Source organism: Dryobates pubescens, chromosome 30, assembly GCF_014839835.1.
Source record: "Dryobates pubescens isolate bDryPub1 chromosome 30, bDryPub1.pri, whole genome shotgun sequence".
NCBI lineage: Eukaryota > Metazoa > Chordata > Aves > Piciformes > Picidae > Dryobates > Dryobates pubescens.
In genome coordinates, this window is record NC_071641.1 from 1,698,620 (window position 1) to 1,712,433 (window position 13,814).

Here is a 13,814-nt window from a genome sequence, read left to right on the forward strand (position 1 = left end):
AGGGTTAGTCCCCACAGCACAGGGATAGCTGAGAGCTACAGCACACCTGCGCATGTAGGCTCCCTCAGAGACCCACAGGCACCACTCAGACTGAGGATCCTGTCTACAAAGGCTGCAAAGGGAATCTGGGACTTTCTTTACTTACTGCTAACTAGCTTTTTTACTTCTTGGTTTCTAGGTGTCTCATCTTGGATCTTATTTTCTGTCCTTTTCCTGCCTTTTTTCTTTCCCCTTTCAACCCATTACTGCCATGCTCCTATGACCTCACGCCATCCATAATTCTATCTAAGAAATTTATACACAATCAATTTATGTCTTGTCTGAAGTCTTCATAAAACACAAAGTTGTGTGGATAAGGATGATCATGACACTCATCAAGTTAGCTGGTCAATTTATTTGCTGTTCAGTACCTTGCTTGGCTGATCTTTCTCAACAACGTTTCTTCGGAATAATGAGTGGTGATAACGGCAGGGTTTGCCACCTGTTTTCACGTACTGCAACAAAGAGCCATGGAGAGCAGCGGCTGTTCCTTCTGCTACGCACAGAGAGCAAAGAACCGCCAGCCCCGCTGACCGGCTCCGCAGCCGGGGCGGCCGCTGGCAGAGCGGGGCGGCGCGAAAACGGCTGTGGGCAGGGAACGCAACGCAAGGGCGGCGCGGGGCCGCGAGCGGCGCCTGTTGCTCCGGCGACAGTGGCGCCCGAGTCTCGCGCGACCCACAGTGTGTCGCGAGACGGCGCCCGGCGCGGCCCGGGCGGAAGCGGGTGCAGTGTTTACAAGCCTCAGGGGCGGGGACGCGGTAGGAGCGGCGCTGGCAGCCGAGCCGGGCGGTGGGGGCCGGCGGCACCGGTTGCGGGCCGCCTCCGCGCCCATGTGCCCGCAGCCCCCGCCGTCCATGGAAGTGATGGAGGGGCCCCTCAACCTGGTGAGCGCGCGGCCGCGGTGGGTCAGAGGGGGTCTCATCAGCCCGTCCTGCCGCCGCGCTCGGCCCTCAGGCGGCAGGGAGCGGGTGGCCCACGCATACTAGCGGGTCGCCGAACGGAGAAGCGCGACTTGAGGAGTAAATGGGGCCCTCACTGTCCCCCCTTTCCCACCCCTAGCACCTGTTCAGGGCTTGTGACAGGCCCTGCTGAGGCGGCACCGCGTCCTGGCCTGGAGGGGAGCGAGGTGGAGCCTCTGTCCCGGACTTGCAGCGGGTTCTGGGACGGGGTGGCCGAGAGGCGGGGGAAGCGACAGCGAGGCTACGCAGCGCTGCTGTGCGGGGCGTCACGCCGGGCCCCGGTTGGGGCAGGGCTGCTCCGTGCCCGGCAGCACTTGAGGGGAGGAGAGGAGACGGCGCAGGGGTGCGCGCAGCCACATGGTTACTTTGTGGGGTGGGGGCTGTCTGGCCAAGGTTGCAAACATAAGGGACAGGGGAAGTTCTGCAAGGAAACGTTTAGGTGACACAGGCCTTATTTATGAGTTTGAAGAGTTCTAGAGACTTAGCGGGGCCCTCTACTGACTGTATGCTTCTTTTAATTTCACGAGGTGAAATACTTTAGAATCTTAAATTAGTAATTTGCTTAAACTAAATTTCCGAAGTAACTTTAACTGAACAGCTATCTGAAAAATGCATATTCTGAAAAGCTAATCAGATTTTAAGCAGCCTGGATTTGTAGGTTTCTGTCACAGACAAGATCTAGGGTCAAGAACAGTTAATTCTCTGCTGCCTTGTGAATTTTATCAAAGCCATACCTTGACTATGCCTCAGATGCAGTGATAGACAGAAGATTCCCTTAGAACACTAGATTTAGTCCAGCAGTGCTATTACCCAGAAATGGCACACTAGAAATACAGCTGTGGTGCTTCCAGGAATGAGTTTGACCTAGAAATTGTTTAGGTATTGCCATGCAAACATTGGAGACATGAGTTTTTAATCAAAGCTTCTTTGTCCCACCATAGTGTCAGCCCTGACAAACTTTTGCCTGCTCTACACAGAGACAGTCAGGTATTGCTAGATTGCTCTCTCTGGTTTCAGAAAGGCTTGTAAAACTGGTATTGCAGACCACTCATGGAATTGGGGCTGACAGTCTAGCAGGAAGATAATCTTATTTAGATCTGAACCAATAGTGCAGGACCACTCTGGTTGTGTCTGTATCATGTTAACCAAAAGAAACAAAAAATCCTCAGTAGTTTTGTAAGTACCTTGATGTCTCCATTTCTGTCAACACATAGCACATTGACTACACATAATCACTTGTATTGGTGGCTTTTGGTTATTGCACTGTTTGCTTAGCCTTCCTAATTACATGTGGACATACCTTGTTGTATTCTGCTGACTCAAATGACATTATTTTTCTACCTTCTGAAAGAGAAATATTTTATCTTCATTCATATGGGTCTTCATTAATGACTTAATCTACTAATGATATTTCTCTGTCTCCAGTTTTATATTTTGTTTTCCCTAATGTACTGATTTGCTTCTGTAGATGGCACTAAATAGATACTAATTTGCTTTCCAGATCTGCTTTAACAAAAAAAATTAAAATCTGTAACTGCAGTGGGGTTTGTTTCATCATTGACCTTCAGGTCTAGTGACTTCAATGAGAAACAACATTCTTCAACAGATAAAAACCTTTTTCTGCAAAAGCATGAAGATAAATCCCATAGGAAAAGATGCTCTGTAAAAAAACAAAGCAAAACAAAACCTAAAATGCAGTTGAAAGCTTTTCTATGCTGCCTATTGTAGGGGCAATTCCTACTGCCAGCTGCTTTAGGCAAAGAATTCTGAGCTCGTATCCAGCGATAACTTTAACCTTAGGTATAGAAGTAAAAGGCATCCATTAAGAAGCACAACAGTACTCTCTTGACCATTAGAAGCAACACAGTAAAAATGAGGCAAATAGTATCAATCTCAAGAAGAGACTTGCTCATTGAACAGAATCTGGCACCCAGGACTTCACAAATCTGCAGATTCTAGTTTAATACATCATCATCTTTGTATAGATTATTTGCTAACAAACCATACCACCTCTACTTTGTATTTTTCCTACAAGATAATAGCACTTATTGTGGTTGATAATAAAATACAATCCAAAATCTGGTCTCTTAAGTTTCTCAAAGTGTAAGGGACCCATCTCGAAGAGCTCTTGTTTTGGTGAAAACCAGAAAGCACAGACCGGTGGCTGGAGTAAGAATAACACAACACCGTGTAAATTGCAAGATTCTCATGTGTGGAGACTAATAATTTTAATGCTGTAAGCCCTTGGTAGCAACCATTCCAGTGCAAGCCAATTAATAGTGTGTTTTAAGAAATGGTTTCAAAGTAAGGTGAATAGTACATCCACACAAGGCCAAAATGACAAGCAGAATAAATCTGCAATAGGAAAAAATAAGAAGATAAAATAGTATCTGTGAAAGTTTGCCAGAGACCAGAGGATTTAAACCACATGGGTCAATGTCTGAGACTCAATGCCAGCACACAGCTCTGTTGTTTTGATTGGAAAAATCAGGACTAGTATATTAATCTATGGAAACATCCACTGGAAATTATATATATATATATAAACCTGAAAACTAAGGTATTTTTCCAATCTTAAATAAATAAATAAATATGCAGAGGTGCTCAATTATGGACTCAAACTAGAGAAAATAAGCTTGCAGGTAATAAAAGTGGAAGTATCAGTGTATAGACATGCCTAACACAATGTCTGTTTTTAACCACAAGGGTGGAAGCCTTGTCTTCATTTTTCCTTAGTAATGACTTGATCTTTATGAGGTCATTCATTTCAGCTAGGGGAAAAGTAAGGTGTGAACCCACAGAGGCAGCAGCCTATCTGAGTAGTGGCTGGAGGTGGTGAGGGGATGTGTCAGCCAAACATCCAGATCAGTAATGGCCTCCTTCAAAAAGCTCAATGTTGTATTCCATCACAGAACTACTGTTAAAGCACAGCACAAAACTGTGCCAAATTGCACATGAAACAACTTGCTACTGCTCCCATTCAAGAACATAGTTAACACAGCCACAGGTGGTGGACAGAAGCATTGTTTCTTTACTGGCGATCTGGTTTGGGTGCCTAACAGTAGTGCCTTTCTGTCATATCATCCAGCCATGCAGTTCTGCTCCAAGTGAGCACATCTAACAGTTTAAAGACCCAAATGAAGCCATAGAGGCCTGGGTAGGGAACAGACTGAAGTCATGGCTGAAGCCTTTCTGCTCCAGTTGTTTGAAATGATTGTTCCTGGAATAGGTTTTTTACTTGACCATTCGTTGTGATGATTCAGTTGTCCCTACTAAAGGGTAGCTCTGTTGTTGTAACAGCTTGAGTCATGTGGTTTTGGACAACATATAAGAGCCCTGATTTCATTTGTCAGGTCAGTGAAACTGCTCTCATTTAACTTATAACCTCCAGTTAGCAAGGCCTGTGCAGTATCAGCTGCAGCACTCTGTATGGGGACAAGAACAGCACTACCAAAGCAGCTTAGAGCTGTAAACAAAATGGCTCTGACAAGCAAGTTGAAGCATTTAGTGCTTTTATCATACTAAATGGATAAAAAGGGGGAGAATGAGGTTGATTTGACTATGCAATAGGTTAAAAGTTACCACACCTTAATGAGGTTACAGGTGATGAGAGGAAGAGCTGCAGCTATACCTGTAGGGGGCCTTTGAAGACTCCACCTAACCTAAGCAATGTAAGCTGGCTTTATTCCAGGTCTCTTAATTGCATTCACATGGTAAAGAACTAAGACTAACCATTTTATCCTAAATTTGGAATACGTTTCAGTGAATTAATGTTGGTTGGCTAAACAACTGGTTGCTTGTCTGCCCATATGTTTAAATTCTAACACTATTTCTTACAAGTGAGTTGAACTTTCAACATCTTTATGGTTTGATACAAAGTGGGTGAGGAGTCTGTTATATTGAGAACACATTCTCATGAGTTTTCACATACTTGTTTTGCTCTATAGTCACCCTGTTTACAGTGTAATTTACACTTGAGTCATTTTCTGTTGACCTCACCAAGTACATGCTTTCAAAGACAGAAAGTTGAGTTAACATGTGGCCAGTGGTCTTGAGCAGCCACAGTGTGTTCTGCCATGATTTTGTTTCTCCTTCAGTCAATTCCATCTTTTCCTATAGAATGCAAGGAATATTTTTTGCTTCTGTTGATACATTACCATTTCTTTAGGCCTAGTGGAAAATATATTCCTATTATTTAGCATAAGTTGCAGTACACATCTTCATTATTTTTGCTTTTAGTGTAACTGTCTGCAAATCAGTTATTTCTGTATAATCACCTCCAAGTTTTAGTCATTGCACTTTAAGAAAAAAAGCAGGGCAGGGGGTGTGGCTGTAGTTTATTCTTGGAGCTCTCAGGTCAAGTTTTCCTCTTGTATTCTCTGTCCATTCCATTTTTCAATACATAGAGACAAATGCATTCAGACCTTCCTGAGTTCACAATTTCTTGCTAAGAATGGATTTGAAAGAGACTTCTGTAGTTACAGCGCTGATAGAGTGTTTGTGGTGGGGAGGGAATAATGGTGCACCAACCACCTTATCCCACCCTTTATGGCATGCTGCTGTAAAAGTCATACAGAATCACAGAATGTTAGGGTTTGGAAGAGACCTTGAAAGATCATCCACATTGAAGATACTTAGCACTCTTAGCAATACCATGTTCCCGTTCTGGCCCTTCCTTTCTCCAAATGCATTCTTAGAACAAGAATGTATCCTTAAGGAAAGAAATCTCCAAATAGATTCCTCATCTCTCAAAAAAGTACCTTCATCTTTACTTTCATCAGGAACAGAGCATTGGTATTGATCCTTTCTGGCAAAGATAACTGGTACCCACTGTCCATAACATAAAATAGATTATAATAGCAGCCAGCAGTTGTTTCCCTTGAAACATTACAGGCTGTTACACTAGACAGAATTTCTTTGCAGGTAGCTTTCCTCAGGCCCCTTCATTTTAGTAGGTGTGCTTTCCTGCCTTCATTTGTAAGTTTATTAGGAAGTAAGGCATTGTAGTCTGTGCTTCATCATCTTATTAAAATACATCACTTTCTAGAAAGCCCTTACTGTGAATAAAGCAAGCTGTAAGCTCAATGTCTTGAGCAAGGCTTTCAGTGAAGAGCTGCTTCAATTACGGGAAGAAAGGAAAACTAAACACATACAAGACTATATCTCAACTATGGGATTGTTGCAAACTAGGAGAGAGGGTAGTAGACTTAACCTATTTGAAAGTGAGTAATATCACATCTACCTTTTTAAAAAAACATAGAATTCTGTTAGTGTCCTTTATGTAATAGCTAGGGATCATCTGGAATCATATGGGAAAAGGAACAGCGTTTTGTTGCGGTGGTTTGGTTTTTTTCCTCCCTCAACCTAAGCCTAGTGACATGAGGTGATAATCCTTCAGGTTGCAATAGTGCAGTATTTACAGAAAGAAAAGTAGCATTTTGCTTGTTGTTTCTAAGTTGGAGGGAGTGGTAGGAGACCTGGCAAGTAGGCCTTACAGCTTCATTTTTATGGCCTGTCAGTCACATCATTGTCTAGTTTATATTGGGAAAAAAAGAAGCTCAGCATTATTTTTGGGGGGCTGTTAAAGAGAGCTTCAGGCAAAGAGGAGACCTGTATTGCTGTTTTAGAGGATTGCTTGATTATTTTTCTATTTTGCTGCTCAGAGATTAGATAGGCAATGATTGAGTCTAGTTGGGTGGAAAATCAAATGGGAGTATTTCTCTGGAACAGCAGTACAAACTTACAAATGCATATTTCATCCCTTAATGTCTTGGCTACAATTGGAAAGTCTGAGCTGTCTCACTTACCTGCTTTCGTAGCTCATCCAGTAGCTGAAGTTACTCAAAAAGGCATACACACATCCCTCAGGAACCAAAGGTGTTGAAGCACGGTGAGGAAGCTTTATTAGCTTGTTCATCCTTCACTCACACCTGCTTCCTCTTAGGAGAGTCAAGTTGTTGCACCTGTCTATTTGCCTGCTGGGAATTCCTGCTTGTCTGGATTGGGAGGGACATCTGGAACTCGTTGTTGACCTGCTTCCCCTGGTCAGTTCCATAGGCAGTTAATAAATCATAATTATTTTTACACCACATCCTACATTTATTGCAACTGGAACAACAACTGGAAGAGGAAAGAGAAAATGTGCATATAAACCCAGTCATGCAGCAGCTATTTCTGTAATCATCACAGCAGCAGGACCAAAGTCAAAGCAGTCCTGCTTGAATCTGTTGGGAACCAGCATAGAAGCTCCAGAATTGTTGGTCTAAATACCTTCTTCTGGCATGACATCAGACTAGGGAGAGAGACTTTTTTCCACTTTATGATACAGGACTAATTCTTACACTGCCAGTTTTATAATGGGATACAGGCTACTCTTGAGTTCAAAATAGATTTGCTAACAATGGTTGGACACTGTGTGGCTAAGTGTAACTGAGCCCTAAGAATAAACCAGCAGACTAGACAAGATGTGGAAGCTTATCTGTGAGACATAGCTATTAAGCATCCAAGTATTTCTGTTGCAGTTTCATCACTTGCTGCTAGGAAACAGCACCACTCATTTCTTCACACTGCTGGTGATAAAAAATCTACCATGAAAATGAGAGAAATTCCTTGGTCCTTCCACAGTCAGCTAATTGGAACAAACACAGGGTGGAATAAATGATCAAGTATCTCCTTGTCAGGCAGCCAGGAAAACAAACAAGATGAGGAATTCCTCCCCTATGACTGCAAACCACCAACCTTTCTCACACAAGGCTGCGCTGAAAGGGATTTTTCTCCGCTGTCGTTCCTGTTGTTTCCACTAGAGAAGTCTGTTGCTCTGCATCAGAGTAAGGTGGCCTAATCTCCCTATATTTTGATTTAACAGCAAGAAAGACATTTTGACTTCATAATCACAGGATCCTAGCTTTTCTTTTTGCTAGCATCCCTAGAATATTTTCTTAACTTTATTCACAGTCTATCCCAATTTCTGCTTCACTGGGAGTTAACTGAGAATGGAAGTAATTTAATTGTGCAATATAACAACCTAAGTGATTTGAGTAAGATCATGCTCCAGTAGTTTAAAACAGATGAAAATAACTTTTGAAAACAATCTGACTCAAATTCTTATAGAGAGAAACTAATAAATGGAAGCTGGCCCCTGCCTTGTTGAGTTGCTTCCTTAGCTCTTCTGTTGCTAGCTGTCCTTTTTCATCCTGGCCTGGTTTTTTAGACCTGCCCATGCAGATTGCAGAAGCAGCTGTGTCTGTGCTAATTATTGAAAATTTGTTTTGCAAGGAGCTAGCTCAGGTGTTTTTATGTCCATGACATAGCTAATCTGTAACTGGATGAGCTGCCATGAATAACTGAGGAGATGGTTCTGTATGACCTGGTACTGTTTGTTCATTCCTGTGGGAAATAAGTTTATCTTTCTGGCATATGTGGTTTGTAGGGGGTCATAGAAATAGGCCATAAAATAGAACAACACTTCCTCTTCTGAGATTATTGAACCTCAGAGCAGAAGAAGCAGGGAATGATGACAGTTATCTGAGGATTGAAAGAAGATGAGGAAGAAGAATATAACCAAATTACTTGTTGTGGAGAATCAAGAAGCTGTGAGGGTTTTTTTAAGAACACTCCACGTTAGTATATGAAATTAGATTTGGAAAAGCCAAACATCTAAAAGCAGTGATGCAACTGCTGGGGATTGCTTAAGAAGAGCTGTTGTCCAAAAGAATGTTTTTGTAGAAGTCATTCTCTTCTGTGGTGTCAGAACTGCTAAAACGGTGGTGAAAAACTGAACTTACTGCAACACAGGAGGTGATAGGTCAGTTTGGAGGGCAAAGAAAGGGACCTGCACTTTGGAAATTACTTTTTAAACAGATATTAATGTAAGCATGACATTAGTCTTGATAGAATCATGTTACCATCCTGTTTGGCTTATCTGACCTTTGGTGCTTTTACCAAGGCTGCAGGAGAAAAGTGTAATTCCAAAAAGCCTGTAGGGAACCAGCCGTTCATATCTCAGGATATGGACAAACATGCTCATTTTTATGTTCATCCTGGAACATGCTAAGGCAACTCAGTTACTTATATTCACCAATCATCTGAAGTTTGCCAAGTTTTATACCTTCAGTGGGTGAAGGGAGGGAAGAGAGAATTGGTATGGGTTAAAGACAGAATTACAAAAGCAGATTTCAGGCTTTCAGCGCTGTTTCCCCTACAGGTTCAAATCAGTGTGGATTTGGTAAAGGCTTGCTTGAGAAACAGTAACCAACAAACAGGCAAACACCTTCTTCAGAGTCTTATGTGCCTTGTGTTGTTTCAGAGTCAGTGCTCAATACCTGATGATTACATCAAACTCAGTAAAGCAGTCATCAACAGTGCGTGTTGCTGGTAGTCTTTCCAGTCAGCGATTGTAGCCTTTCCCATTACACAGCTGGTCTTGGAGGGGGGAACACAAAATTCATGTCTTTTAGTAATGACAAAAAACCCCCTTGCTTTCATGGAAGCTGCAGTGCTGGTTGTGCAATGCTGTTTCTCACTGAGCACATGCAAATACTTGCATCAATGGTTTGATTTCAGCAACACCTTTGGTCTGCCTTAGTGGTTTACATTAACAGATTACAAATACTAGTATAGCCTTAGTTGTGGTGTAGCAACACTGTGACTTTGGTATCTGTAACGATGCCTGTGCTGCTTCCATTAATGGGCATAAGATGCAAACAAACAAGCCCAAACAACAAAGAACTTTTGCCACAGCCCAGCAGAAAATGTCAAACCAGCTGTGAGCTGTAAGATAATTTGGATATCTTGTATTCTGCTGGGTAAATTGGTCCTAAATACTTACAGCTTCTCATAACTTCTTATGGCCTCCTGGTCTTCTTGCACAACTGCAATAAATGCCTGCCTATAAAGGAGACTTCAAAAGGATTTTGTGGTGTACACACCGTCTTTGCTGAGTTACCAAACTTCAGTTCTTACCTGTACAATACAGATTAATACAGATTCTTGTAAAGTACTATTAAAGAAGAAGTCAAATTACAAAGCCTGGAAAGGATTGGGAGACCTGAGCTTAAAAGCCTGAGAATTGGAGTCATTACAGGTTTCTTGGATGTCCTGATACTGTTAAGGGAAGTGTAACTATTTGCTGGTTAACCCTCACTGATGTTATGCTCATTTTACTTTCAGGCTCACCAGCAAAGCAGAAAAGCAGACCGTTTGCTGGCAGCAGGGAAATATGAAGAAGCAATTTCTTGTCACAGAAAAGCTGCTGGTGAGTAGGTATCTCTCACATCCCAGGACTTAAAGCCAATTTGTAGATTTGTATGCTTCATGTAAATAGAATATCTAGTTACTGGCAACATTTTTATTCTTAAAAATGTGACAGTTTTTTCAGTCCAGATCAAGCACCCTTTTGAAAAGTTGTTTTCTAGTATCAGTAGCTCATGTCAGACATTTCCAAAACTGCTTTGATTGGGGTGGTCATCACTGTGAAGTCAGTTTTTCACTCAGGATGAAGCCAACACCTCATGTCATGTACAAACTGCAATTAGGGACCTGCTGTAAGCCAGTTTCAGTATTTTCTTCACTGCTTTCATAGCTGAAGTCACCTGCTTGCTTTCTTGATAAAGGAAATACTTAGACAAATGTCTGGTTACAAAAGTTTACTTACTTCCCTTTCCTAGTGCCTGAATCAAGACAGCTAGAAAGGGTGATGAACTCAGCTCACCCAGAGCTCCAGCACAACAGCAGATTGCATTGCAGGCCTTGATGCTGCGATTGACAGCCTCTCCTAAGTGAGACTGTGCGTTTACCTGTCCATCTCACTAGTCATGCTTAATTACCTGTGTTGCTGTCTGACAGTGTAGCAACTGTGTGGCAGAAGAAGAAAGAGGTTTTAAGTAGTTCAACAAGTAGGACCTTTCAATGACAGGGCTTGTGTGAGGACAAAATAAGTGGCTTCTCTGAACATCATAACCTAAATACCAGGCATTCTCACTTTGTGTTCATAAATACTAGAAAACCCCACAAAGGGAGAGGTGTTTCCAGACACCGTAGCTTGCTAAACACTGTGCTTCTGGACTGCTGCTTTCCTGTAAGGATTCAGAACATGAAATGTACTTTCTTAGGTTTTATGGAAATGTTCAGGCTCTGTAACCTGTCCTAAGTGTTTATCAATTTTCTCTTCTGCAGCTTACCTTACAGATGCTATGAAGCTGACCCAGTCAGAGCAGGTGAGGACAAAGAGCAGCAGATGCCAGAATCAGCCATACCTTTATTATGTGCCTATGTGTCATATTGTGCCCTGCCTGATCATACCCCTCTGAACCTATGGCAGCTGCACCCTGAGTTTTAGAAGTGCACTGATACTAGTCTTCTTGGAAAATTTTCCCAAGTGTAAGAGGAGCAGGAACAAGAGAATTACTAACCCATCCAGGGATTATCCAACAGGGGTTTCCAGTCTGCAAGGTGATAAAACTAGTTTCACATTTAAATTTTGCTGTGAGGCACTTAGGCTGTTTTGCTGAGAAACAAAGCTGAGCATCTCAGCTACAGTCTGTAATTTTGGTTTTATTCATCCTGACTGGAAGGTCTCCACAATAACAGCCCTGTGGCTTTCCTTATTCACTGCACAAATCTATCCATGAATGTGGTAGTATAGTCTGCTCAACATTCTTAAAGCAGCAGGCTTTGAGTTTAGCCAATAATTAGCAAAGAAAATAACCTGTGGAGATGGGCATCTGTCTTTCCTCCAAAGAGTCATTCTAGTAGAAAAATTATAGCCTCTTACCCAGGTGGTTCCTGTGAATTATTAAGCACCATGCCACCCCCTTCATTAAATATGGCTGAATCATGTCTGGCCTTGGAACAGTTTTATGCTTAGTGTTGGGTGTTACTAACATATTTTCACAGAGGCATACAAATAGTTTGTGTTAGTTAGCTGAAGTGTGACTGTGTATGCCAAGTTAATCTCTTCCTTTTTTGTGTTGGTCATAGGTCAATTAAATTCCTAGAGCCTCCACACAGAGCTATTGTAGCCTGGTCAGTGTTAAAAACAAACAAATGAAAATATGAAATGTTAATTCACTTCTTCACAATACCAGTAGTTATGATAAGTTTGGGTGCCATATCTCAAGCTGTGGCATTGTAGAAGCAGAGAGTGCTTCTTGTTTAGTATCTGAGTGAGAAAAGCTCCTTCCCCCCCAGCATGCTGTGATGCTGTTTATGTAAATATTGACATGCATGTAACTTTCTGTGCATGAATATTCAGGTGGGATTATGGATCACCAACTGTACTGTTTAATGTTCTTACACAGGCTCAGCTATCACTGGAATTACAAAGGGATAGTCACATGAAACAGTTATTGCTCATCCAGGAGAGGTGGAAAAGGGCAAAGAGGGAGGAAAAGCTGAAAGCCCATCAGAATGCTGACAAAGAAATAGCTGCACATCTCCAGACTTCTTATAAGCCATCTGCTGAAGATTCTGATGATCAAAATATATTGGTTCCTGTCACTCAGAAATACAGCCCTTCCATGGAGAAACACCCACAGGATATTCAGGGTGTCTTTGACAGGGACCCAGATACACTGTTGTTTCTGCTTCAGAAAAAAAAGGAGCCGGTGGAAGCATGTCTTGGGAGTAAAGCTCCAAAAGATGACAAAACAATAATAGAAGAGCAGGCAACCAAAATTGCAGATTTGAAACGACACATAGAGTTTCTTGTGGCTGAAAATGAGAGATTAAGGAGGGAGAATAAGCAGTTAAAAGCGGAGAGCGCTAGACTCCAAAAATCTCCAGTAGACAAGGAGCTGGATGTAGATGCTGACTTTGTGGAGAAGTCAGAGTTGTGGGGTCTGCAGCAACCTTCAGAACCTATGTCTTCAGCTGCAACTTGGCAGAAGTTTGCAACAACTGCTGGGAAGGCGAAGGATATTCCAATACCCAACCTTCCCCCTCTGGACATCCCCTCACCTGAACTCCCTCTGCTGGAACTCTCTGAAGATATGCTGAAAGGACTGATGAATAGCTAAAACCCAGGAAAAGTGCTCCATGTAGTTACCCAAACTTAAGAAAAGGGAAAGCCACCAGGACACTGGTGATCTGAGGGCAGAAACATCTAACACAATCTTACTGTTGGAGAAAAGGCATTAAAGCAACTTGGTTACTGTGAAATACACATCATATCTGATCTACTTCATGAAAAGGTACCATAATGGGTATAAGTTGGCAAGCTCTTTAGTCTTTCTCCCAATGTTTCAAACCAAATGACTGCCTGGAGAATATTTCAAGTAATGCAATCCTTCAGGGTTTTAAAGTATATGATATGTAAGAGTTATCCATAATGCCATAAAGGATGGTGCAGAACCTAACTTATGGTTGCCACTTGGCTGCCACTTCTTACTGAAAAATGCTTTCTAGCATGAATTTAAACTGTGCATTTCATTATGCATAACTTTGTTCATTCAGAGACAGTGCAATTTATACACCTCCTAGATGGATTTATGTGCCACGCTCTGTACCCCTGACCACGTTAACCTCAAGTCAGGGGAGATTTTAATTTCCATTCTATGAAGGAACCAACTTATTAGTTCTGTTGATGAGGGTTTTTTTGGGGTTATCTGTTTACATAACTAATCAGGGTGCATCGAATCTAGCTTTGGTTTCTGTATAAAGTGACATTCTTTAAAGAAGAAAAATACACTTACAAATACCCTTTTTGTTTTCAGTGATGCATGAATGGAAGTACTTCTAGCTGGCAGTATTTGATTGAAAAAGAAATTGTTTACAGCTTAACCTGATTCAAAAAGGATATGAAAATAAAACCCAAGGTGT

At 42.0% G+C, this 13,814-nt stretch overlaps 1 protein-coding gene across 1 annotated transcript; it reads left to right on the plus strand.

The window, feature by feature from the left end:
• Positions 1-754: 754 nt before the first annotated feature.
• Positions 755-13,814, plus strand: NRBF2 (nuclear receptor binding factor 2). Its single transcript, XM_054174750.1, has 4 exons — positions 755-923; positions 10,167-10,251; positions 11,172-11,212; positions 12,296-13,814. Exons 1-4 carry the CDS (start codon positions 870-872, stop codon positions 13,010-13,012), a joined length of 897 nt encoding a protein of 298 aa, XP_054030725.1. The 5' UTR covers positions 755-869; the 3' UTR covers positions 13,013-13,814.

What these genes read in the sequence shown, in the direction of transcription:
- NRBF2 (XM_054174750.1), top strand. Translation starts at nt 870, where the DNA reads ATGTGCCCGCAGCCCCCGCCGTCCATGGAAGTGATGGAGGGGCCCCTC. An exon ending in TGGAGGGGCCCCTCAACCTG is followed by an intron (nt 924 to 10,166) that starts GTGAGCGCGCGG and finishes TTTTACTTTCAG; the next exon opens with GCTCACCAGCAAAGCAGAAA. An exon ending in AGCTGACCCAGTCAGAGCAG is followed by an intron (nt 11,213 to 12,295) that starts GTGAGGACAAAG and finishes GTTCTTACACAG; the next exon opens with GCTCAGCTATCACTGGAATT.